The sequence below is a fragment of the Hibiscus syriacus genome, unplaced genomic scaffold, assembly GCF_006381635.1.
Source record: "Hibiscus syriacus cultivar Baekdansim isolate YM2019G1 unplaced genomic scaffold, ASM638163v2 tig00111754_pilon, whole genome shotgun sequence".
Classification (NCBI taxonomy): Eukaryota; Viridiplantae; Streptophyta; class Magnoliopsida; order Malvales; family Malvaceae; genus Hibiscus; species Hibiscus syriacus.
In genome coordinates, this window is record NW_024063169.1 from 891482 (window position 1) to 917947 (window position 26466).

The following is a 26466-nucleotide window of genomic DNA, read 5'->3' on the forward strand; positions in this document are numbered from 1 at the left end:
TTTTCATGAAATTGATTACGGAATATTATATAAGAATTATATAAATAATCTTATACAATTGAATGTGAAGTTAGGGTGGCCGAGTGGTCTAAGGCGCCAGACTCAAGTTCTGGTCCTCTAGCGAGGGCGTGGGTTCAAATCCCACTTCTGACAGTTTTTTTTTTCAGCCAATTTTTCCCCATTTTGCAACGATCCATGAAAGAGAAGTTCTCTAGATGTTTCCTTTTTATATAAACAAGCCTTGGCCTGAGAATAGAAGAAGCGGCTTCCTATTTCATCGATTTGGTGGGCAAAACTCGTGTCTCAGTGCATCATGGCATTAACAATGCTCTCAGTTCAGCAATTATGGCTAATTTGCATAAGGTATGGAAGAACAAAGTAAACCAAGAGAGGATGCAAGCGTACAGGCCAAATTAAAGATAGTGTTTCCTTCTCTTGTTTTAGTCTTCACAAGGCTTCAAGTCTCTTATGTCCCATTAAGCCATGAGGAGCTTCCATTAATAAGAAGTTGGACTTGGAGGAAACCTTAGAGGGGACTCTAACAAGTCTCTCTTGTGCCCCCATTAAACCCTGATGAGCTTCCATCAATAAGTTGGACTTGGAGGTAACGTTAGTCGTTAGAGGGGACCTTACAGTCCAACTTGATCAACTTTAGGATTGATTGACTTGTTGGTAGGAGGAGCTACAGGTCCTGACTAACCGCACTGGACAATGTGTTATGTGTTAGTCCTTTGGTGCATTAGCACCTGTTTCCTGTTTGGTCTTGTTGCTCAGTTCACTTGCGAGAGCAAGGTCTTCGCCACGAGGAATCATTGCATCAGGTGATTCGATTCGTATTACTCTAGCAGTCGTTGCCCTTATAGTTGGGTTTGATTCATTGCTGTTGCTTTTCTGGATAGGTGGCAGCTTCTAGCTTGACCTTGTTCTATAGATACCTGGCTTGTCTTAGGCGTGCATACCTTTGTAGTTTCAGGTTTGTTTGATAGGATGGGGGCATGTTGAATATTCTTTGTAAGCTCCATTTTCATATCATTCATTGTTAGGACATTGTATAGGAGTTCGAAAATAAATGTAAAGTCAGGGTGGCCGAGTGGTCTATGGCGCCAGACTCAAGTTCTGGTCCTCTAACGGGGGCGTGGGTTCAGATCCCACTTCTGACAATTTTTCCGTCAGCCATAAAAATTCCTTTTTTATTTTTAAATCATGTTCGATGTGCATTTAGACTGTGACTACAATAATACAAATTTCCAAATATATAGCTAATGGAGGAAGCACAGAGTTACGGTTGGACGACAGTAAAAAGTCATAGCAAATCTTGTAGCAACTTGTACAGCTAAAAAACAAGAGTAATTCCTCGACAACAAAATATGTTAACATAATTAGGAACATATTTTTATAGTTATATCATCTGCAATCGGCTGAATCTCGAGGTATCCTACGAACCAATCATAGAATTTATTGAGATAGGTAAACTAAGGACACCCCCTTGAGAACCATATATGAGAATTTCATCTTGTACAGCTCAAACAAAGTCAAGATGTCGTTTTGCAACGATCCATCAAAGAGAAGATCACTAGGTGTTTCCTTTTTACATAAGAAGCCTTGGCCTGAGAATAGAAGAAGCGGTTGTAGATGTTGGAATTTGAATCCCAGACCTAATAGATGCCTACTCTTAAAAGGGATTGCATGAAGCTCAGGATGCTTCTCTCTATTCTATTCAAATCCCATAAAAGATAATCTTCACTATAAGCATATATCTATGCCCTGTGACAAGAAACCAGTGCTAAGAATACCATTCATAAACATATAGTCATAGCCAACAGGCTCTAGATTTCCTTTTCTTCAACAACATATCAACTGATTGGCAAGCAAGATTCGTTTACAATTAGTTAGGACACTTCTGCTCTTTGATTGTCAAGTAAAGCAAGAAATATAAAATAAAACAGAAAAAGCACCAAACAAACTGAGCCTTAATCCTTGAACCGTAAAACTATCTTTCCTATTCCATCGGCGTGGTGGTTCAGCAATTCTGGCTAATTTTCGTAAGGCATGGAAGATCAAAGTACACAAAGAAAGGATGCAAGTGTATGGGGATTGATATAGATATTGTTGGGTTTTTGTACTTGGATAGCATGGTTAAACTAATTTCATATGCAAATATAACAGCATAAAAGAGCTAACATCGTAAATACTTAACCATACATTCACTACTATGAAACGAAAAGATTTTTATCAAATACAGACATTTAGAACCTGGATCTCGAATTTAAAGGTTTCAATTTCAAATCTTTGGAATAGATAACTATCCAAATTGTGTAATCCAACAACCAATTAGTTCCAATAAGTATGAAAATTTATTCCAGTTTCTGATGATACTATTCCATCATCCATAAAACAATAACATTTGGTATTAAAAAGACATGCATTTCGCTTAATTCCTAAAAAATCACTATGATAAACCCTCAACTATGCCCAAAATTCACTAACCTTCTGATTTCTTCTGCAAATCCTTGGAATCTTCCTGAGACCCCAAATCCATCTCCTCCTTTTCTTTCTCCAATTCAATAATAGCCTGTTCCTCTGCCTTTCTCTCGGCTCGTAAAATCGGCTCGTAGTAATCGGAGTGAGCCTCCATACACTTCTTCAAAGCTGCAGTTGCTTCAAAGCATTTTTCCACAATGTCTTCCTTGTTTTCTTCAGCTTCTCGGATGCAATTCTCCCACCCAATAAAGCTCTCTTTGCATCCTCCTGCTTTCATGAACAAGCAAAACCCGCACTCCCCTTCTTCATCTTCTTCTTCTTCTCCTCCTCCTCCTCCAGCTTCTGATTCTTCATTTGGGGGTTGCTTGGGTTCTGGCTCGTTAAGGGTTTCGGGGTCAGTGGATTGTTTCGGGTCCAGATCTTGAGAGGACATTGTGCTCTGGGGATTTGGGTGAGTTGGAATCGGTGGGTAAGATGGCGGGTCAAGGTGGTTTTGGATTGACGAGTAGTAGAAAACTTTTCACCATTGCCGGCTTGCTCTGCTTAAGACCTCCTAAACCCCCCCGCGTTGAAATTCCATTTTTTTCTCTCTTCAATTTTTAATATTTTTGGGTTAATATATTATATGGTACCTGAACTTGTAACCTTTGACAAATGTGCTACCAAATATATTTTTGAAACAATTTTCCACTTGAATCATTCATTTTTGTAAATGTAATATTTGAGTTTCTATATATTTGGTATTTATATTTTTCAAACATCACATAATATGATCTATATTAAATCATCTAAAAGTAAATTATTATATTTATTTTTAAAAAAATTAGAACAATTGGAACTTGATTTCATTAATAAAAACGATGGAAGAATTGGAAAATGCACTCAAGCATAAAAGAAAATGGAGATAATAGTCATAAAAAAACTCATATAAAAACAAAATTAAATCTAAAGATACGAAGAAAAACGGAATTTTCCTTTGAGAACGACATCAACATCAAAAGAACTTAATAACATTTATAAAAATTCATTGTCTCTGTTGATCGAAACGCTTTACGAAGTGATAAATGAGTGATGAGCGAACCAAACTATTTTCCAAGTTGCTTCACTACACAATTGTAACTATATCGACAAACAACCTTTTATCAAAGAGGTATCTAGCTATACATAACCATCGACAAACCAATAAAAAAAAGATCGTGAAAATCTTTTTACGAACACCAAAACACCACAAAAGAATGTAAAAAACACGTACCAAAAGTCATCAGGAACGTGTCACAAGATTAGAGAAAAAAACTTGTCACATGGATAAAAATTCTTATTTAAAATTGAAAAAGAAAACTCAAGAAAAAAAAGAAAACAAAGAACACAATATGGAAAAAAACAAAAGAACTAATAATTGTTAATGGTCGACAACTAACATTAAGATGGATGGTATCGACAATTAAACAAAAAAATTAAAAAAAAAATTAAAAAAATAGTAAATCCTAACATCAAGAGGTATGTTAAACATTTTTTTCCTTATCGAATCGTGGAAATTATCTCATGGAAAATTATTTATGTATTCGTAATGGGATTTTCCCCAAGCGCATTTCTAACGTAGATGTGTGTTCTATTTAAGAGTTAAAATATAAGATTTTATGGTTAAAAATTAAAATTTAAGGTTTTTTAAAACATCAATGCTTATGAATAATAACCCATTTCTCAATTGAACCAACAATTTGACATCAACATAAATATATTCATATTTTTGGAAAAAATGAACATCAAATATGAATATATGAATATATGAATATGCATTCAACATAAATATATTCATATTTTTTAAAAATAAAGTTCATATATTTGAAAAAATATACTCAAATCCATATCCAAATATGTCAAACCAGGAATCTGAAATAACCATATTAGTAAATAATCCCTTAGTTCTTCATTTGGGAGTTTTAGATAACAATGTGTATTTATAATACAAGTTCAGAGACTGCTTCCAACCGGATTATGATTTTTAACAGGCATCAAACTCTTTCAAACATCATTCGTCCAAATTTCCATATGAAATTGGCATTGAATAGCTTACATTGCATAAATTGCTATTCTATGAGAGCAAATGATCGGCAGTCGTCATGCACCACTTGCATATAAACGAGTCCATTCCTTTGCTGCAAAGGGTCACAGAAGTTTGATCAGAAACAGTTGATCAGAATCCATATCATCATCGATTTTAGAAGAATTTGGCAACTCCGATGACCTAAGATTGCAACTACAAATTTTACCTGTCTCAACGGCTTCAACCTCATTTGTTTTCCAGTGCTTCGCAATATTTTCAGAGAGTGGATCATCGGGATTTGGAGCACTCAAAAGTGCTTGAATGCTGAAGTAATGATATCATGTCAGTTTAGCATTCTAACACTCGGTTTAATGCAATAAATAAAGATAATAATGTCTCCAAAGCAGACACAAACGGAACCGTTTCTAATTTAGCAATAAATTTGTGTTAGAAATGGCTGATAAGTCTTCCAGGGGGAAGGGGGGAAACTACAAGAATAGGCAGTGTGGGAAAGATTTATTCAATTTCAATTTTACTTGTAATACCTTCCAAAAGAAAAAAATGGCAACATGAAAATATTATGTTATAAAGAATTTTCAGCAGGGTTGATGTATTCAAGACCATGTAACCTACATTGGTTTACCGCGATAGAAATACATATTATGGAGATTTATAATACCTCAGAAGTACGGTTCGGATCTGGAGAGCGGGACTCCATTTGTCTTTGAGAATATCAAGGCATATTCTCCCAAGCTGCAAGAATGTTTAACCCTTAGAGCCAAAAAGTTACATCTTTCACACCATATAATAAGGACAAAAGAAGTAACATATGCCAACCTTATCAATGTTAGGATGATATATCTTTGTAAGAAATCGAACCTGTTACACCAAATTGGTTAAGGTGGGCAAAAATACAAAATATATAAAAAAAGGATGTCATCAATGGACATCAAAAAGCTTCCGAGAATAGAGAACAATAAATTGATGCTGAATTCCAACCACTGTCAAGTGGCAAATCTATGAATATACTACACTCGAGATTCACTAGTGCAACAGAACCAAATAGTAAGTTGCAAATTGAAGGAAATAAATGAAGTGCCTACCATATATAAATAAATATAGATAAAAGGATATTGCGAGAGGAAGAGAGAGCATTCAAAAGCATTTTACCATGTATCAACAAAAAATAATGCAGGTTTACTACAACACCGATCAACAAACATTTCAACATATGAAGATAGGGCAAGAGTTAACAAGCCCAAGGAGTCACCAAGTAAAAACCAGATTTCTCTATAACGATGCAAACTACAACATTCTAAAATCATACTGTGAATTGTGACCCCTATAAGTAACATTTTTTTTCAGATGAAGCAAAGCAATACTGTACATCCAAGGGTCAGCAATCGGCCAGCAACAGATGCAGATACGAAGTCATGCTAGTTTTAAGAATGATTCAAAGTCGAGTACCTTGGGAGCAGCCATGGGATATTCTTCGGGCAAAAATAATTCCAACTTGAAAACCCCTCCTAAAATCTCAAACAAGAAAAGGCGTCAAATCCTATACACAAGTGCAAAATTAATTACATACTGCAAAAAAATTAAAATAAAAAATAAAAACAACATTTAATAACCAGACCAAGCACCATATAAGACTGGAAAAAAAAAATGCTCACTTGACATAAGTTTGAAGACATAAAACATCAGATCAATTTACCCTTTAAAAAATTGGGGAAAAAAGCAAAACAAACACTGGAAAACCATTTTATCAGATGTCATTTTAATGAGAGATAATCAGGCATTTGTGCCCATCTTTATGGTTTCAATCAACTGTAAAATTTTACAATTCTAACTCAAAAGCAAAAATATTTCCAACAATTAGAAGGAAAAATCAATTACCTTCGTATGGAGATTGTGTGGGACCTAGGATCATCACATTGAAATATCGCATATTATCCTCAGAAGGAGAAGCACTAATTCCAGGAGCTATCATAATAAAAAGAAACTAAGAAAACCCTCTCTTATTAAAAAAATTCAACTTACTAATTAAAAGTCAACAATAATCTCTAATAAAAAAAAAGATAAAAACCAGACGGAAAAGAAAAAAAACAGAGTAATTACCAGGTTCACTGAGGAGACGCTGAGTTTCCTATTTAAATCAAAGATGAAGAAACCCAAATTAAAGTACGAAAAATAAACAAAATTCTCACACACAAAAACGGAAATCATTTCCTCGATCTCAGAAAACGATCTTAAATAATTAGCGAAGGACTTTAATATATCAAAGCCCTTTAAAAACTCCCGTTACAAAAACTAACTGTAGAAGAGCAAAATGATATTAATAATAATAAAGTCAAAGAACAAAGATTTTCTTGAGGGTTCTCGGGAAACAAACAAATCGGAGAAAACAAGAAGGATCGAAGAAAGAACGAAAGACTAACCTTGATGATTCTTCGAGGGAGATTACTATTGGCCATTGGCAAGCTTCAATGGATGAATCAAAAGGGAAAGGGCAAAAAATAAATTAGGGTTTTGAGGATCAGGAAATGGAGAGAGAAAATCGAGAATAAAAGCAGAGGAAAGATGACAGATCCCTCATAACTTGCTGTATGCAATGCATGAATGCATTATTACGAGGGTTATATTTAAAGGGTAAACTACATAAATAATCATCTAAGCATGAGGAAAATTTTCTTTTATCTACTAAAATTTTAAAAAGAACAAAACAATCATTAATATTATCGAAGAATAACAAAACTATCAATGTGTTGTCAAACGCCATTATTCTTATCACGAAAGATTAACAATTAATGTAAAAAAATTTGAATTTCAGAATAGATGTCAATAATAAGATGAATAATTAATATAAAAAAGTCAGATTCTACGTGTTCATCCTTGACAAGCCTTGCATCCGACACTGATCATTGTTTTCTATGGTCGCCGATAACGGAAGGGGTCGACCACTAACTACAGCGAACTACGATGAAACCAACAATACCAATAGCAGCAGCATGAAAGGAACACTCTTTATTGTGAAATAATAAGACGGTGAGAGACTGAGTTGTTTAAAAATTATTTGTCAGTAATACGTATGCAAGATTTTATATTAAGGGATAAATTTATAAAATAAATTAAAGATAAAAATATATTATTAATAAAAAATATAAAAAAATATATCAAAATTTAAAATTTTCAAGAGATTTAAATCTATTATAATACCGAACTATCTGACTATAGTGATGACTGTAGATGATATTAGGGGTGTGAAAAAAAAATCTAATTCGATTGATTCGATCCGTTGATCCATTGATTTGATCCGAAAATTTGAATATACGATCCATTTTTTAATTTCAGATGGTTCATATCGTATATCTAAAAAATAAGATAATCAGATTGGATACAAATTAACTAAAATTTAGTTTTAGATTATCTGAAAATCCAAAAAAAATTTGGTCTTTTAAAAAAATTTACCCAGGCCCAATAATAATAAACAGCCCACCCTCACCTCGCTTGAAAGACTGAGGCCCTAGCCTTCGAGTCTTGCCGTAATGCCTTGCAGATTGAATTAGCATTCCTTGCTCAAAACAATATAGACATGGTCTATCCCTGCTCCTCTGCTCGATAATTTGGTGGGATTTCAAGAAAGAAGCCGTCGTAGGAATTCTGAAGTATTTGGTCAAATCGGGAAACGCAAGACTTTGTTGCTAGCAAGAATTCGCGGAATTGAAATGGCCTTGGAAGATTCCAAGTCTCAATTCCACTTGGATCTATATGAGAACCTCAAAAAAGATCTTAACACGGTTCTTGAACATGAAGAAAATTTATGGCACCAAAAGTCTAGATGCAAGTGGATAACGAACGGGGATCGTAATACGAGTTTCTTTCATGCTTCAACGTTAAACAAGAGGCGTCGTAATAATGTCCGGATGCTTAAATTGGATGATGGGGAATGGTGTGAAGACCAAGCTATCCTTCAATGCCATGCGATTAATTTTTTCCGCAACCTTTTTTCCTCTGAACCTCGTCGTAACGTAGGAATGGATTGCTTGGGTGGTTTTCAACAGATTGATGCAAACTGTTTGAGCTTGTTAACGCGCCCTGTGACCATTGAAGAGGTGCGACAAACTTTATTCATGATGGATCCTTTAAGAGCACCAAGTATGGATGGCTATCATGCGAGGTTCTTTCAGAAGAATTAGAGCACCTTGGGTGGAAATGTCTTTCATTTTGTGAATGATTTCTTTGAGACTGGTTCTTTACTGGAATTGGCAAATAAAACTCTCTTGGTGGTAATCCCAAAAGTGGAAGTGCCTGAGAGGATCTCGCAGTTTAGACCCATTAGTTTATGCACTGTTCCCTACAAAATTATCACTAAAATTTTAGCTAATAGATTGAAGTCTCTTTTGCCGGATTGAATCTCCCAACATCAAACTAGTTTCGACTCTGGGAAAAATATAGTTGACAATATCATTCTTTCCCAAGAAGTGATTCACTCCATGCATGGCAAAATGGGTAACAAAACATGGATGACAATCAAGGTTGACCTTGAACAAGCGTACGACAAGCTTGAGTGGGACTTTATTGAGGAAACTCTGGTGGAAGTGGGATTACCAAATAAATTAATTAGATGGATTATGTTATGTGTAACTTCTGTCTCTACTCAGGTCCTCTGGAATGGTAATGAATCGGGCAGCTTCACACTGTCAAGGGGTATTCGTTAGGGAGATCCCATTTTGCCCAATATTTTTGTGCTTTGCATGGAGAGGTTGTCTCACTCCATGAATCGTCGTGTTGAAACGGGATCGTGGAAGCAAATTTATCTCTCGAGAAATGGTCCAGGGATATCCCATCTTTTCTTTGCGGATGATTTGGTTCTTTTTGCTGATGGAACAATTTTGGCCGCATCATACTTGTCATCATGGACGGTTGATGACAAACAAGGAGAGGCACTGTCGCCATAATGCTGCTTCTGCTAGATGCTCCTTGTGCCAAGTTGAAGATGAAGACATGAATAACGTCTTACGAAGATGTCAAGATGCCCGTTTGCTTTGGGTGTTTGCCGTATACTGATCGGTGAAGATAAAATCAAACTCTTCTTGTCCATGCCCTATGTTGACTGGTTACATATAAATGTGAAGAGCCAAGGTGCGTTCTCGATCAGTGGAAGTAATTGGAATATTTTGTTTGCTATCATTTGTTGGAAACTCTGGAAACGTAGGTGTAATATGCTTTTTCACGAGAATTTCATCGAACATGAAGATTTTCTGGTGCATTCTGTTAGACTCAAGAATGAAATACTATCAAGCGAAGTGGGTCGAAGTTAAAAGGTATTGTTCGAGCTACTGATCGGTGGTGCAGGCCTGCCACGAGTTGGGTTAAAGTTAACTCTGATGGAGCTGTAGGAGGACCTTTGAAGATGGCAGCGGCGGGTGGAGTTTTGAGAGACGACCAAGGTAAATGGATTATTGGGTTCGCTCGTAGCCTAGTTATCTGCTCGGTTCTTATGGCAGAAATGTGGGCTATTCCTGATTCTTTAAGCCATGCATGGAACCTAGGATTCATAAAGATTGAGTTAGATTGTGTTAAGGCAGTGGAGATTTTATCCACTGCATTTTTTAGCTTCTTGGTCTTAATATTAACAGAGAAAAAATTTAACATTATTAATTAGCTACAAAAATGTATAAATACATAATAATAATAATAATAATATATAAAATACAATAAATTTAAATTTATTTTTTTTTGTTAAGTTAAAGTTTATTTTCGGATTTAAATTTTTGACTATCCGATAAAAAATTTTAAATATTAATTTTTTTCGGATCAAATACGAATCATATTTTTAGTAATCCAAATTTTCAGATATATGATATCCAAAAATACACATCCATAGATAATGTATCGATCATTATGTTCAACCTTTGCAATATATCAAGAAAATAGTTGCGAGAATATAACTATTTCTCGAGGCTTCCATTAGGCACAAATTCAAGCACCAGTCCTTAAAATTAAGGTTGCAATAACATTGTTATTTTTAATTAATAATTAAATTAATTTTTATTATAATTATAGTAGGTAAAAGTTTCTTAATGTACTAAGTTTGTTTTTCTATAAATAGAAGGTATGTTTAAATTTATAAAATTATGATAGAAAATTAGTTTGAAGAGATGTATTTTTTTTATCTATGCAATTTGTAAGATTTATTTTGCAAAGATGAGTTTTGTAGGAATGCTGAAAGAATGTTTTGTGATACACTGGATATATGAGATATGATATATTTATACTATTCATGAGGTTAACATTTATAATAAATTATTGTTTCTCTTATTCGAAGAGGTAGGTAAGGCCAACTACATCAAATCATATCTCTTGTGCATGTTTTATTTTAGGTTAATCTAGCTTTTTTTGTTTCTAAATTTCTAACAAGTGATATATAAGCTATGGTTTGACTTGTAAATATTTGAATGAATTTATTATTGCAGATTTTGCTAAGAATATTGAAGACAAACAAAAAGAGTTTCATTTCAACGAGTTTTCAATTATAGAGGAGTAATTTTCAATTGATCAAAAATATTTCAAATATTATGTAAGAATTGAAATTGTTAAGAACTTGGTGATGATACTTTAAAAAATATTTGACGTGATATATATCGAATTTGATTTATTTAGTGTTTCATAGTCTTAATTATTTTATATTTAGTTGAAACTATTGAGTTATAAGGAATTTGAGAAAAAAATATCGAATACATATCAGTTGAAATGATTGAATACATATAAACTTTTTATTAGATGGATTGCTAACTACCCTAAATATTCCCGAAATACATTTTATTTAATATAACTATAATTATTATTTATATATATTTCTGTTGTATTATTTAAAAATTTGTTACCAATAATTTTTTCTTGACGTGAAAGATACAATACAAGTTATTTTAATTTTATATAAAGAAGTATTAAGATAAAAACCTTTTATTTAATATAATTAAAATTACTGTTTTTATATGTTTCTGTTTTATCATTTAACATTTAATAGTAATAATTTTTTTTCTTGACGAGGAAGATACAATATAAGTTATTTTAATTTGATATATAAATATTAAAATAAATCATTTTTATTTAACATAATTAAAATTATTATTTCTATATATTTATATTTTAATCTTTAAAAATCTTTTAGTAATATTTTTTTCCTTGAGTTTATTTTAATTTTATAAAAAATATTACAAGCTATAAACACACAAGCGGACGCTGCTGTCATGAGAGAAGACCCTGTAAAACATAATACGAACAACACAACATACAACAAAGCACCCGGGCAGAAAACAATACCAACCACCGAGAAATGAAGTTTAATATGCTCTGTCCAAGGCCTTTATTTTTCTGCAAAGGAATCAGCGAAGGAGTTTAGTTCTATACCATTTTGCAAATCTTTGTTGAACTCTCACGTAGCTCCGAATGAACCACCATGGTTTTCCTGTTGTGAATACAATGTATCCCATGCTCAGTCCCAGCACCAACCCACATCCATACCCCATCAGTATAGAAAATTTCCAATTCAATTCATCAGCATCATCATCGTCATCATCTCTATCAAATTTTGCTGGAGTTTTCTCATCATTATCACGACCTTTTGATAATGGCAACCCCCATAAGCCCAAGTTTCCTGTGTAGGAATCATTGGTGAAAGTATCAAATTGTTTGCCTTGAGGAATAGGTCCCACCAGATAATTATGAGAAAGGTTTAACACCTCCAAGAATCCAAGATTATTCAACTCCATTGGAATCTTTCCTCGGAGCTTGTTTGATGAGAGATCTAATGATTCAAGCTTTGACAAATCACCAAATGATGATGGGATAGAACCCTTCAAACAATTGTGAGAGAGGTTTAGGACAATGAGAGAATGAAGCTCACCAAGTGTTTTAGGAATTTCTCCCAAGAATTGATTGTTGGAAAAGTCAATTACCATCCAGCTGGTCAGTAGTTCTTGAAACTCTATTTCGAACCCTTTTATTGTAAAAGATAAACCTTGCACATAATACACTCTTCCGTCAGCCAATTCATCTTTCATGTACTCTGGTTCAACTTTCTTTCCATCCCCTTCTTTAATAGCATGCAAATTTTCAAAAAAATTGGTAGGTAAGTAACCACTGAAGTTATTATGAGAAAGATCAATGGCGTGCAAATGAGTGAAGGAAACTGCAATATCCGAGCTATTCACTTGTCCATAGAATCTGTTCGACCTCAAGATGAGAACTTGTAGTTGATCCAAATTTCCTAACCAAAATGGGAAAGTGTCATGTAACTTGTTTTTCCCAACGTCAAGAAGGTGCAAATCTTTGCAATTACCCAAAGATCGGGGCAGTAACCCTTCTACATGATTGTTGTTGATCCGAAAACTTTGCAACTTGCAATGTTTAACAAAATTTTCTGGTAATTTACCATGAATATTATTATCCTGCAGATCAATGTGTGAAAGAGAAGAACTCAAGTTTCCAATGCAATATGGAATTGTTCCACTTAATCTATTCTTCATAAAGTCGAGAACATTGAGGGAACTCAAATTGCATACTGAGGCAGGGATTTTCCCTAGAAAAAAATATTGGAATAGAGTTTAGAATTAAGAGTTTGGAGATTCTTTAAAAGAAAAATTAAATAAATATAAGATAAATTACCTATTTAGTCAACAACCTATTATTGTGTTTATGTATTAATCATCCAACTATTTTTAAAAAAAATATATATATATATACCTAACGTTAAATTTCTTTTTCAGTTTTGGTCACTCGTTAAATTTGACCGATGACTTAACGGATCTAGTGACATGGCATTGGTATAATTATAGTTTTAGTTCACCAAACTTCCACATTCTATCAAATTGATCATAATTTAAGATGGTTCTAAAAAATCCTCAATATTTAAAAATCTTATCAATTTGGTACTCATTTGAATTTGAAATAATTTATTAATTTATTAATAATTTAGGTCAACTTTTAAAACGTCAAAGTTTTGGGACTTATTTTGTGAATGTCTCTTTTTCTCACATAGTCACTCTCCTAACCATTTTCTCACCATCACATTGTAAGAAGTCGATGAAGGGTGTGGAGAGATGACGACGATGAATTTTGGGATTTTATGTTCGACCAAATTGAAAGATTTTTAAAAAGTGAATTTTCTTTTTGAATTTTTTCGAATTAAGACAAATTTGATAGAATGTGTAAGTTTTGAGGACTAAAATTGTTATTATACCATGTCACATTACCACTTCCGTTAAGTCAATGGTCAAATCTAACTCTAATCTATCTAAAGAACTACATAAATGTAATAATAAAAATGAGAAGACAGGGAGATGGAATTGTACCTGTCAATTTGTTATGGGAAAGAAGAATGTGTGTGAGGGATGTCAGGTTTCCAACAACGGGAGGAATTGTACCTGAAACATATACTTACCATTATAGGCAAATGTTTCATTTATCTTTTACATTTAAAAGAAAAAGAAAGAAACGAGTAACTTCTGTTTACCGGTTAGCTGATTCCATGAAAGACCAAACATCTGAAGCTTTTTGTTACTGCCCAACTTCTGAGGAATGCTTCCAGTGAATTTGTTTTCCCATAACTGTAATACCTCCAACTCGGGCCACTCACCAATAATCTCAGGAATCTGTCCCTGAAGGTTGTTTCTAAAAAGTTGGAGCAGAGTCAAGTTTCTAAGCTCAGCGAAACTCTCCGGAATCTCACCTGTAAGTATATTGTCCGATAAATCCATGTATTTCAAGCTTTTTAAGGTTCCCAGCTCCGCAGCTAGGTAGCCGGACAGTAAATTATAGTAGAGAAACAACGTGTCGAGCTTCTGCAGCTTCCCTATCTCTGGTGGTATTACGCCGGTTAACGTGAAATTAGCGGCATCGAAAATAACAAGTTCCGACAAGTTTCCAATCTCCCGTGGCAAACCACCTTCAAAAGTATTGTAATAACCAATATACAATTGCTGTAACTTGGTTAGGTTGCCGATTTCAGGTGGGATTTTCCCGCCAAGTTCGTTGCCCGAAACGGCCAAATATTCGAGATGCTCCCAGAGGCCATAACTTGACGGGATGTGACCAGTGAAATAGTTCCCTGCCAAATCCAAGTGTCGCAGATTGGGAAGCTCCGTGACTGAAACCGGTAATTCCCCAGTCATGTTATTGTTGTATAAATCAAGGACTTGGAGGTTTTTCAGCTGGGAAAGCTGGGTAGGAAAGGAACCGTTGAAAACATTGTTGGAAAGGTTGTGGTAACGGAGATCGGAGAGGGCAGAGAGTTCCTTTGGAATTGGACCGGAAAGCTGGTTGGCTGCGACGGAGAGGTTTTGGAGGAAACGGAGGTGGGCAAATGATGGGGAAAGAGTTCCCGACAAGGTGAAGTTGGTTAGGTCGATGGAGGTCACATGACGACCAGTGTAATCGCACGTTACACCGGTGAATGAGCAAAGCGGAGTAGTTGCATTCCAGTTGGAGAGGTAAGATCGAGGGTCGTCGGTAATGTAGGATTTAACAGCCATGAGCGCACGATGCTCAGAGATGGCTCCTGCGGCGGAGGAGTGGGAAAGGTGGAGGATAAGGAGGAGGAGGAGGAGGAATCTCATTGTTCTTCTTTCTACTCCTTGAATGGAATTGAGAGGGAAAGAAAAGTAGATGAAATGAAATTATTGCAAGCTAGTCATTGTTATTATAGAAGTAGAAATAGATATTCCAGGTCTTCCAACAAAAAAAATTTAAGTTTTTTAAATCCAAAGTGACTTTAATTCCATTATAAAGAAACAAAAAGTGTAGTTTAGGAAAACTTTAACGAAATTTTCCAAAGGCAATCCATTATTAGTTCAATGTTTATTTGGTCAATAAACCTTCATTGTTAAATACTTCTACATATTGTTGCACCTGGTAAAAGCTTGAATCTTCATATTGGAAGAAACTCTCAACAGCACTCTTTCCTGCTCTATGCCATGGTCAGGGTTTTAAATAGCGTTCGCGGTCACGTTTTCAGTCGCGTTTATCACGGTTGCGGATATAACAGATACTATTGCGGTCATTGCGGATATTACGATCGTGAATTTTTTCGAATGACCTGATTTTTTTAATGAAAAAACATGTTTTTTTTTAAAAAAAATAAAGTAACGGAATAATAGCAGAATAGCGGTCTACTATTGCCGCTATTGGCCGCTATCCGTTAAATTGCGGCTGCGATATGCCGCTATTGGTGTGATCCCGCTTCACACCGTTATTTTCCGCGATAGCGGTTTCGGACACCGCTGCAACCGCGATATAATGGCCGCGACACCGCTATTCAGCTGCTATTTGAAACCCTGCCCAAGGTCTTAGAGAAGATTGATGAATGTAACATCAGCATGATACTAGATCTGAAATTGAGATATATAAGTGTTTACTTAACCTTCTTTTTTCAATCTAGAATATTTGAAGCTATGGGGTGTGTTTGAGTTAAGTTAGCTACAGATTAGGATCATCAAGCTACCCATGCTGAAACATATTGGAAACATATTTGCATCGACTTACCATGCAGATGGATCGATCCTTGTTCTTAAAAGAAAAATCTCCTTTTTGTCTGAAAACCGCGTGTACATTTTAAAACACCTTCCTCGATGGCAGGTTCGGCATGGATGGTTCTGTCTCGTTCATTCGTAGAATTCTGTGTTTGGGGTTGGGATAATCTACCAAGAATACTTCTCATGTACTACACAAACTGTATCCTCCCCTGAAGGCTACTTTCAGACGGTCGTATGCAATGTTCCGGAGTTTGCAAAGACGGTTGTCAACCACGATATGCATTATATTTCGTGGGATACTCCCCCAAAACAACACCCGCACATCCTTAACATTAACGACACGGATAAGATTATTAGACGTAATGCGCCATTTGCACGGAAATTCATACACGATGATCCTGTCTTGGACAAGATTGATACGGATTTGCTTGGCAGGGAAAACAGAAGCTTCAATCCAGGTGATTGGTGTTCCGGCAAACCGACATGTACGGAAGTTGGGGACTCAAACATGATCAGACCAGGTCCAGGAGCTCAAAGGCTTAACCAAATTGTAACTAGGTTGGTTATGAAAGCTAATAATGGTCAAGATCAATGTAGATAGGTCTAATGGAGAAGTCCCATTAATGAGGCATACAACAGCTGAAACATTTGTATCGAATAGAACTTCAATAAGAACACTGATAATTTGACCTATTGAATCTTATATTGTTTTGAGCTTTTATTTGAATAGCTTTGGATTTGGTTTAAGGAATTTCGGTTCATGTTCGGGTCATCGTCCTCGTGACTAAGATAGGAGTATTTATAAATAGCTTCATCAAGAAATGGCAGACTGTAATGGATCAGAAAATAAAAAATCCTTGCTAAAAATGATTATGAACTATAAGCATTACAAAATATACAAGAGGATTGATTTGTCCTTTGTTTTTTCTTTTGAATTTTTCTACATATATTGCATCTGTTATCATCTACAGCCAAAAATGTTTTTTTCCCTCTCAAATGCTATACTCTTTAATACTCTCCAATGTCTGATACTCATCTTTATTCGATGTTTCGTGCCGGCATGGAGCATGGATTTTGTTGGTCTTTGCTTCGACCATGGATGATTCCGAGACGAGACCAAACTAAACCATCTCCAGAATTTTGATATTCCCGGTAGAATTTGCAGCAACTAAGGCAGGGGACTGGCCACGCCAACAAACTGAAGAGATAAACTGTGCGGCATCATCTGTTTCATCTCCGGAAAGCGGATCCATGTTGTTGAACTTGAAAGACAATGCTGGCATCGGGAAAGCCTTATGGTATATGAATACCTATACGATACAGTTTACAGTGAGTTCGAATCAATGCCTCATCTGACAAAAAAAATAAAGCGAAACATTCTACAGACTCCATGTAATATTCAAAATAAGCTTTTAACGTCTTCAGCTATTATACCTCATTAGTTTCTGAGCCAGTAGCAATGTAGCCATCGGATACCGACAGGCCCACGAAGTTCTGCAACAAGGAGAATATGCACGAACAATATGAAGTACATCAACCAGTGGGAATAATTTTCCATGACAAGTTATGCCGAGAAGAGTCATTGTTCATGAGGATAAAACCAAACTCGGGCAAACCGAATAAATTTTTCAGAATTTTTATATTCATTGCAACATACGCAGCTATGGTGAATCCTACTATTACCTATAAGAAAACAAATGCACTTAGCGTACCATTCAAGTCGAAACAAAATTCGACATTGTAATGTAAGAAGCATTAAAAGCTCAATATGATGGATGAGTTAATATACTTTTACATTCATGTGGCCAGTAAAGGATTGAAGGGGAGCATCGATAACCATAGAATTGCACATCGACAAACCCCAAAGCTTCAACGTGTTATACGTGGAAGAAGACACAAGAGTATTTGCATCGACAAATTTGATGTAACTCACAGTTTTGTTGTGTCCAACTAGAGTGCAGAGAGGAACCCTAGAGGTTCGAAGATCGTAATAATAGATTCTGTAATCTGCCGATCCAAATGCAAGAGAACGGCAGAGTCAACAGGAAACTGGACACAGCAGACATTGGCCTTCGTTTTGATGGTACAAATACTTGTTCCCTGCAGTAGCAGCCCAGGTAAGAGAAAAAACTTATCATACATCGAGAAAAAAAATATACACATAAAAAAATTAGATTATTGTAGTACGTTTATTTTCAAAGCTGACATCCATCAAATGCAAAAGTAGAATTGCCTGGTTGATACTCCATAGCTTTACAGAGCCGTCGTCACTTCCGCTAGCCAAAACTGTTGGATCTGCTGATGAAAAGTCGATGGACCATACACGTTTCTCATGCTCTATCATTTCAGTGAGCACTTGACTTCTTGTAACATCCCACACCTGAAATGATCAAGACATGGATTTAGAATACAGAAAAAGACGACAGACCAAAGAATGCTAAATGAAGGCTTTAACTACCTGCACCACTCCTTCAAAGTTACTCGATGCAATCTGGCTTTTGATATAACTATTCCAACATATACTGCTTAGCTTCGACCGACTGGCCATTTCAACCACGGGATAGTGGATGTCACGATTTTGATTTATGATCGCATCACATTCAAAGACTTTAATCTTCTTATTTACACCAGCTGTAGAAAAAAATTCTGCATCACGATCGAACCCAAGTGAGCATACCAGATTGGAAGAATTTAATAGATCTCCTTGTTTCAAATTTGCCTTGACTTTTAACTTGCTGTAAGACAGGTACTTGCACAAACCCTCAAGGAATGGATTTATCCATCCACTTTTCAAGCTCTCGGTATAGATCTCTTTCGATGTTAAATTGTTGACAGAACTTCTTTCAGTCATAACAATAGTTCCTCGGCCATCACTATTCAATGATGTTTGTCTACTCAAAGGCTTCCCAGATTGCTTCACTGGTCTGCACCTTGTTAAAAAATATGCTGACTCGAATTTCTTAAAGTTTTTCATCAACCGAGAACTTTTCAGAAGAAAACTTTCTTGAATATCAGCGTGTGTATCAGACTTTTGACGAGTTTCTAGATTATCGCCACATTCTTCAACATTTTGAACCTTAAGTAAGGTCTAAATCGTTTTCTAGACCCCAAGCTAGAAGAATCATCGGTATTGACAATATTTATCGAGGGAAGATTCGATGTAGAATTGTCATCTTTCCCTGGTTCAGCATATGAGCTACTCTTTTTCTTCAAGATTGTTTGCTGCTTCGTAACTTCTGCAATGTCGGAACATAGAAAAGAAATAGTAACTTGCAACCAATCGGCGACTTCCTGTTTCCTTCGTTGTATCATCAAAAGAAATTCCATCAGTAACTCTTGCTCATCTATTCTCTCCCGGAGCACGATTGCCGCTTCACGTTATTCCAGATCATCACTCGTTTCATTAAGAAACTCACTTTGTAACAACTCACTGTTAAGCAAAAAAAATACTAATACATTGAAACTATTATAAACAAAAGTTGGAACTCCAAACCGAAATAATTTCTTTATGCGCCAATGATGCAAATAGATCACACTACGACTATATATTGAACAGCAATGGTGACATAAAAGTGATTTCAGGTAGTGGATGATATTTACTTTCACCATTATGAAACACACCATTATTCATCAGAAAAACCGAGAAAATGTGCAAGGCTTTATCGCATTACCGGTTACAAGTACACCTACACAGCTACACCTATACAATGTGTGTTTCTAACATGTGCCTTTAATGCCAGACCATAAGATTTAAAACCGAGAGATTACCCCATTTTTGGACGACTACTTGGCTCGGGATGCAATAACCACAAACAAAACAAAGCTTCCTTCGGCCATTTCAGTAGCAACTGTGGAGGAAGAACTCGATGCCGTAAACTATACATAGTTCCATTCTTCTCTTCTCTTTAGCTGAAGGGGCAAAATAACTGCAGATACAGAAACAAAAAAGTTTAAAGTGATACAACGAAATGGTTTTAATATTCAACTCAATGAAGGAACAGTAATTAATTAAAAAAAGTAGACATCTTGGAGTTTAATCAAGCATTAACTAATAACACAAATGTTAAGTTAACAACACCAAACTATTTCAAAAGTTGAAAAAACGATGATAGTATCGAGCATTCTCGAAACGAACCTCAAAAAGGAGAATTCCCAACCTATAGATGTCGGAAGCACAGGTACAGGGAGATCCAGCAACCTCTACAGGACTAGTGTACCAACTGGTCTCCATAAGCAATATCTGTTCCATGGGAAACGGTTGCTTTTTCTCTTCTACTTGTTCAGAATTTTGACAGTCCAAGATTTTATTTTCGCACTCCTTTAAACGTGCATTCCTCGAACATACTGAGCCTGACTGCATGCAACTAGCTTCAGATAAAGCATTTGTTGGAGTTTGCACATCTTCATTCATCAGCCTACGTTGCTGATGCATGTCAAGGGGAAATGTAGAGGATGAACCCTTAAGCTTCATATTTTGGCTATTTAATGCATCCTCAACAGAATCAGATCCCGAATCCGAAGAAGATGCAGATTCGATGAAGGAAACATGATTAAACGATGACATGACGAAGCACGAAGGTCGACCATTATGGAGAACAATCCCTTGAGAATGTGCTATATTTACAATCTCAACTATTTTCCTAAATATGTGCAAACACTCAAAGACATCAACAGATCTTTCTGGTTTATCTAACCACTGCCTCAAGCTAACATCACCTCATTCAATTTTATTGAGTGTTGTAACACTAGTTGGGGCTTGCCGATTTTGATATTTTTATAGCAGGAACTTTGCAAAGTTGCAATTGTTAAAAAGGGGTCAAAAAGTCGATGTAACGGGTTGCCTAGTCTTGCTACAGTCTTGGGCGTGGTATCGATTCTTGTTTTTTACACTAATTACAGTAGCCCCGGTTGAGTTTTCTCTAGCTGGAATGTATTTTTTTTAACTTTATTTTTAGTAAATTTTTAATTTTAGTTTTATCCTTATTTCTAAATTTTTTATTTATTATATGATTTAGATGACAACATAAAATTTTCAAGACCAAGTTGTCGGGTGTAAATAAAATTGATATACGAATAAGGATCGATATTGTCGGTCAACATGCAATAAATATTATTTTAATAAACTACTTGAATTTTCATTTATTTATAATTTATAGTAACTTTTATAATTTAATTACTGTTTACAATTTTGTTGGATTATTTATTGTGACGAGGAGATTTATCACTTACAACCATCGGTATTTTTTTGAAGGCTCGAAGTTGTGGTGTGCCGTAATGCCTTTGCTTCATTTTGTGATTGTTGAGATGCACGCCGTAGATAGAGTGTTGCGCTAGTTTGCGTCCCATCAACCAATTCTTATACAAATATATGATATGGACGTGCTCCATAGAATTAATATGCGTGGGAAGCATCAAGAGAATTGGCCAAGGAAGCATGATGTAACATTCAATAATGAAATAAGCTACATCTATATGCCCCTATGCATTTCGAGCTATAGCTACTAATCTTGATTTCGACATTTCTCCATACCTCCCAAATTATGAAGCAAATAAGAAATCATATTTAACAACACGAAAAGAAAGGGAATAATGGGAAGAAATGAAGGCGAAATACGCAAAGGGCAAGAAATATCATTATGGGCATTTTCTTCTTCTGCTTCTATTGAATATTTTGCATCTCATACCAGTTATGGTTTTTATCATCCATATCATGCTTCAATGGAGAGTTAGTCGAATTGTGTTGGAGGTTCGTGGGATGTAATGCAAAACGCTCAAGCATCTTCGATAGAACATGCGAGTAAATGAGATCATAATATATATGGTCAACAATGTACTGATTTCGGTGGCCAATTCGAGTCAATGACTGTAATGTTGGCGTCAAATACCTTAAGTATTCCATCATCGTATTTCAAAGGTGAATCTTAAAGTGGAATGATGTTCAGTACACCTCTTGTTGAAGAAGCAAACGAAGATGAAGACGATCAAGGCGGACGACCAAGATGAAATCGACGATCCCCACACCATTATCATTCGACCACTCCTCGACGTAGTCAATATTTATGAAAATATAAGTAATTTTGTTAGGGATTGTATTAGTTTAAAAAACTTTTATTATTATTTTGTAATAAATTATTTTTAAAATTATTTTTTAAAAGAAATTCAACGAAACTCGTCACGTTGACGTGACGAGTTTTATTTTTAAAAATTTATTATAATTTTAAAATTAATTACTTAGTTTAAAAATAACTTTTCATTGACGTGACGAGTTCATACAAATATATTATAATATTGGTCCACATGGGATCCACTTACCTGAAACCATTTAAAACTATTTTCAGAAAAACTCATCACGTCGACAGGACTAGTTTGCCTTGCATTGTTGCGTTTGTCATAGATTGCAAAATAAAAATTAGGGTGGCCTAGTGGGCCAATTAAATATACCGCCTGGCCTAATGGGCAAAAACCCTGGGAATTTGTTATATTTGGACTGAAACGATGTAATGGGCTAACAACCCAACAAATAAAGTTGGGTATTCTTTGTTCTTAATTTATAGTTGTTTCATGGGTAGGGCAATTTCAATACTCAACGAGCCTTAATCGGTGGTTCGCTTCGATGCCGGTCCACCATTCATACCTCTAATCCAAAGCTCCTAACACAATGTGTGAGTTTTGTTCGAGTGATTGATTTAACTTCCCCAAATTTCGATTTATTATTATTATTATTATTTCCGAAACTGCAGGTTTAGCTTTCCAAGAAGCAACCTCTTTTACAGCCATCTTGAACTTAAAGGGTGGACTATTCTGGTTGATCATTGTCCACTCTCACAAAGTAGTTTGCTCTATGCTAAAATCAATTGTGTCTGGTGCAGATCTGTAACTGTTTTCTGATAGCTCATCTTTGGAACTCCTTAAGCTTGATTTTTCAAAGATGGATTGGGTTTATGAAAATGATTTGAATAACCGGGTGTTGTTTATCGGGTGCACTTCTTTCTCTGTTCCAGCAGTGGGGGAAACAAGTGTATTAGCAAATACCATATTCGCTTCTGCTACTTTGAAGCATCCCAAAGTTAGATTTTATGGCAGCACATCTCCAAGGCGGTCGATACTCTACCGTAAGTGTGTTGAGGCATCAAAGTGCAACATGACTTGGATTGAACTTCCGTTGGGTGGTATTTGGAGAGCCGATGATTTGATTCATGCTGTCTAGTTGAATGCTGCAATGCAAACCAACCATCAACATCATTTTCTGCTGAAAGTAATTATTCCTGGAACATCATATTGTTTTGTTAGGCGTGCGTTTGCTTTCACAATATTTATTAATTGAACATCATACAGTGTAAATTTGATTTCACAATCCTGTTTTTAAGTCCAATGTTGATTTCCTTCGGCTTTATGATGAAATTCCTTCGTTTTTCTTGCGCCTGAAGGCGGAAAATTTGATTCTGTTTTTGCTGATATGTTCACTGGCTTAGCTTTGCCAGGAAAAATGGGTGGACTGCCTGCCTACACAAAATAGTTCTGCCTTAGCTTCGCCTGGCTTGCAGCAAAATCAGGAAACAGCAAAAGCAACACCAGCTGCAGAACCAAAGCCAAAGAAGAAAATTTGTTGTGCTTGCCCTGAGACAAAGAAGCTCAGAGATGAATGCATCATCGAGCACGGTGAAGAAGCTTGTGCAAAATGGGTAGAGGCTCATCGCTCATGCCTCCGTGCAGAGGGCTTCAATGGTTGAGATTGACACAAAGTTTATAGAATAAAAACATTTACAAAGATATGATCTGAAAAATCTAGGAAACAATGAAAAAATACAGTTTCTTAGCTGTTGGACTTGGATTCATTTCTATCTTGTGAGGCTGTTTGGCCTTGTGGAATCTTTTGAAACTGACACTACTTTTGTTTGCCACTTATACTGGTTAATATTTGATGAATAACAATGGAGAACAGATTCTTGTCTTGTTTATATCTTTATGTCTGGTCTGATTCTCTTAACCCTTGATTGATAAAGCTACTATCTTTGAAAGCTTGAAAGGCTGTTTAATAATTGAGTTTTATCAAAGAAAGATTATTAGAGAGAGAGAGAGAGAGAGATTTATACTAATAATACTTCATTAAGCAGATAAGGCCATGGACATGACCATTAGATCACAGTAAATAAGGAAACACAGACAGACAGAAATGAAACAAGCACGAACTACAACAGAAGACACAAATTATTCAACCCAAATTTATTATTTTCTTTAAGATCTTGCCATGATATAAACCATGACATTTTCTCTATGTTAGCTTAATGGCCACATGTGCAGTTGGTGCAGCTGCAGTTAGCCCCGCACTTGCAGTTGCCATCGTTCTCGGCTGGAGCATCCATCACAACAGTGTTGATGTAGCTGCAAATAAGCGACACAACATATTATAATTACCATATTATATCGAAAATGTAAGTTTCTGTGTAAGATTTGCAAATGTTAGAGATTCAGAGCTCTTGAAAACTGAAAGTATACCTCTTCTCAGTCTCAATGACGAAGGTGTTTCCCTTCTTCCTGTAGGCATAGATAAAGCACGAAAGACCCTTAGTTTTGGTACCTTTGACATAAAATGAACATGAAGAAACAACATAACACACACAACACAACATGTTGAATACTCATTAAGACATGGTCACAAACAACACAACCCTAACAGCATCATGGATGAAATGGATTACTTACGTGCACTGGCTGCTGTCGGAGCAGTCGCAGTTGCCGCACTTGTCAGACATGGTGAATCTGGGAAGTTTCTGAACGGGGAAAGCTTAAGGGTGTGTTTTTAGTAGTTGTTGAGGTTAGCTTGCAATGGATTTGGTATGTTCCGGTGGAGATGTATTTATAGATGGGGGAAGCATATTGAAATAGTGCATACTGGTTATGTAAGGTCCACATATGCATGAAAGAAACGGAGAAAAGTCCCAAAGGAATCTTTATAATGGAGGGCTTGTGCCTCCTATCCTCCTCTCATGTCCATGTCATTTCTCTTTTTCCAATATATATATATATATATATTCGAATGGACAAAATTAAATTGGCAGATTATTATTATTTTATATAAAAAAGGTTCTTTTGAAAGTGGCAGTTAAATCAAATTTCAGAAGTTATTTTTGGATTTGAGAATCTTATAAAGCATCATAATAATATTATATTTTATATAATTGTTTATTATATATATTTTATTAAAAATTTAAATTACTATAATTATTATATTGTTTAATAAACAATTTTGACATGAAAGTGATAAAATATTTATATATTTTGAAAGTTTGGATCTTGGATAAATAATAATTCATTAAAATGAATTCAATAAGTGATTCCAATGGTAAGTAGTAATTTGTTTTTCTTAGGAGATCTTTGTTCAAGTAATATTATTTGTATGGTGTGTATACATTTTATTAAAATTATTTAATAAATAAATAAATAAAATTATTTAAATATTAAGCATAAAGTAGTTAAATATTGGCCATCCAAATGAAAAGGCATCTCCCCTTGAAAGACTGGCAGGGAATTTCTTCGTATGCTTTGAAAAGTTACACTTCTCTTTTTATTCTTGATAAGATTTGTTCAGGTTCGAATTGACTTCCGTTTGGAGACAAAAGCCTACTTGTATATAGGAAGGGTTAGAATTGAGTTATTATTTTAGAGTATTGTACTTATTTATAATTTTTTTAATTTTCAAAAGAACTAGAGAAAATTTATACCAACCTTGAGGATCAGGGCCCCAAAGTCCATGCTTGTAACGACGGAATCAAGTGTTGTCGAGGATGAGCATGTGTTCACCCTAAAATTTGATTTTTATATGTTAATTGTTTTTTTTTACTGATGTCTCTTAAATCATTCTACCTTTCTCGTTTTCGTTCTAATTTTCTCTCTTATCACTAGGTTCGTCGTCGTTTCTATTTTTCTTCCCTCATATCAACCTTTGATCTCTCCAACACGAATTGATCTCAATGTTACCTTCCTCTCAAGCAACTGAGGCCAAAAGTATCTCGACGTTTGTGTATCTATTATGCTCCGTCGCATTGCTATTGTGACTTTTTTGGTATTTGTCCAAAATTGCAAAATAATTTTTTAAGCAAAAATACCATTCAAATATTTTATAACATTTTTTTAAAGTTAAATTTATCTCAAAATATCAAAACTCACCATTTTACACAAATTTTAAAAAGTTTCAATAATTTCACTAGAGTTTTGAAACTTGAGGATTTCAACGATCTAAGATTTATATTTTCATTTTAAGAGTTTCGAAATTTCTTGTGCATGTAACTTTAAATACGAGAATTTTATGCTTCAAACGGCTCCAAACTCCCTCCAACAACTTCAAACGGTTATAAGCCAATGAGAACATATAAAATGAGTCTTGAAGTAGCCGAAGAACGAAAAGGA

The 26466-nt window shown here is 35.2% G+C and overlaps 4 protein-coding genes, 2 non-coding genes and 2 pseudogenes across 7 annotated transcripts in view; 4 read left to right on the forward strand and 4 right to left on the reverse strand.

Annotated features, from left to right (window-relative positions):
- Nucleotides 1-69: 69 nt before the first annotated feature.
- On the forward strand, nucleotides 70-153 carry TRNAL-CAA. Its single transcript has one exon. It is a non-coding gene; the product is annotated as a tRNA-Leu (tRNA).
- A 923-nt stretch (nucleotides 154-1076) lies between these two features.
- TRNAL-CAA lies at nucleotides 1077-1160 on the forward strand. Its single transcript has one exon. It is a non-coding gene; the product is annotated as a tRNA-Leu (tRNA).
- A 557-nt stretch (nucleotides 1161-1717) lies between these two features.
- LOC120169180 (cytochrome b-c1 complex subunit 6-like) lies at nucleotides 1718-2914 on the reverse strand. Its single transcript, XM_039177392.1, has 2 exons — nucleotides 2488-2914; nucleotides 1718-1764 (listed from the first exon to the last, which is right to left on the reverse strand). Exons 1-2 carry the CDS (start codon nucleotides 2912-2914, stop codon nucleotides 1718-1720), a joined length of 474 nt encoding a protein of 157 aa, XP_039033323.1.
- A 1458-nt stretch (nucleotides 2915-4372) lies between these two features.
- LOC120169210 (ubiquitin-conjugating enzyme E2 36-like) lies at nucleotides 4373-25156 on the reverse strand. 2 transcript variants are annotated; one of them, XM_039177416.1, is made up of 10 exons: nucleotides 25137-25156; nucleotides 21652-21659; nucleotides 6964-7042; nucleotides 6644-6671; nucleotides 6422-6508; nucleotides 5993-6051; nucleotides 5363-5404; nucleotides 5205-5278; nucleotides 4752-4849; nucleotides 4373-4637 (listed from the first exon to the last, which is right to left on the reverse strand). In XM_039177416.1, exons 3-10 carry the CDS (start codon nucleotides 6997-6999, stop codon nucleotides 4600-4602), a joined length of 462 nt encoding a protein of 153 aa, XP_039033347.1. In that variant the 5' UTR covers nucleotides 7000-7042; nucleotides 21652-21659; nucleotides 25137-25156; the 3' UTR covers nucleotides 4373-4599. The 2 variants fall into 2 exon arrangements, with proteins under 2 accessions (XP_039033347.1, XP_039033346.1); XM_039177415.1 differs by lacking the exons at nucleotides 21652-21659; nucleotides 25137-25156 and having other exon boundaries at nucleotides 6964-7120.
- Nucleotides 11914-15144, reverse strand: LOC120169181 (leucine-rich repeat receptor-like serine/threonine-protein kinase BAM1). Its single transcript, XM_039177393.1, has 3 exons — nucleotides 14043-15144; nucleotides 13882-13953; nucleotides 11914-13109 (listed from the first exon to the last, which is right to left on the reverse strand). The coding sequence occupies exons 1-3, from the start codon at nucleotides 15142-15144 to the stop codon at nucleotides 11914-11916; spliced, it is 2370 nt and encodes a 789-aa protein (XP_039033324.1).
- LOC120169209 lies at nucleotides 17051-20779 on the reverse strand (annotated as a pseudogene).
- LOC120169211 lies at nucleotides 23546-23889 on the forward strand (annotated as a pseudogene).
- LOC120169182 (probable disease resistance protein At1g58602) overlaps nucleotides 24741-26466 on the forward strand; it is a 28382-nt gene continuing 26656 nt past the window's right edge. Inside the window, exon 1 of the mRNA XM_039177394.1 lies at nucleotides 24741-24851. Within this exon, the coding sequence (XP_039033325.1) occupies nucleotides 24741-24851 (111 nt within the window). The remainder of the gene's footprint in view (nucleotides 24852-26466) is intronic.

Coding starts and splice junctions, on each gene's coding strand:
- LOC120169181 (XM_039177393.1), bottom strand. CDS start 15,144: ATGAGATTCCTCCTCCTCCTCCTCCTTATCCTCCACCTTTCCCACTCC. Junction 13,954..14,042: donor TTCATGGAATCAGCTAACCG/GTAAACAGAAGT, acceptor TATATGTTTCAG/GTACAATTCCTCCCGTTGTT. Junction 13,110..13,881: donor TTCCCATAACAAATTGACAG/GTACAATTCCAT, acceptor ATTTTTTTCTAG/GGAAAATCCCTGCCTCAGTA.
- LOC120169180 (XM_039177392.1), bottom strand. CDS start 2,914: ATGTCCTCTCAAGATCTGGACCCGAAACAATCCACTGACCCCGAAACC. Junction 1,765..2,487: donor TTTGCAGAAGAAATCAGAAG/GTTAGTGAATTT, acceptor TTCTTGTCACAG/GGCATAGATATATGCTTATA.
- LOC120169210 (XM_039177416.1), bottom strand. CDS start 6,999: ATGGCCAATAGTAATCTCCCTCGAAGAATCATCAAG. Junction 6,509..6,643: donor GCGTCTCCTCAGTGAACCTG/GTAATTACTCTG, acceptor TTATTATGATAG/CTCCTGGAATTAGTGCTTCT. Junction 4,638..4,751: donor GGTTGAAGCCGTTGAGACAG/GTAAAATTTGTA, acceptor GACCCTTTGCAG/CAAAGGAATGGACTCGTTTA.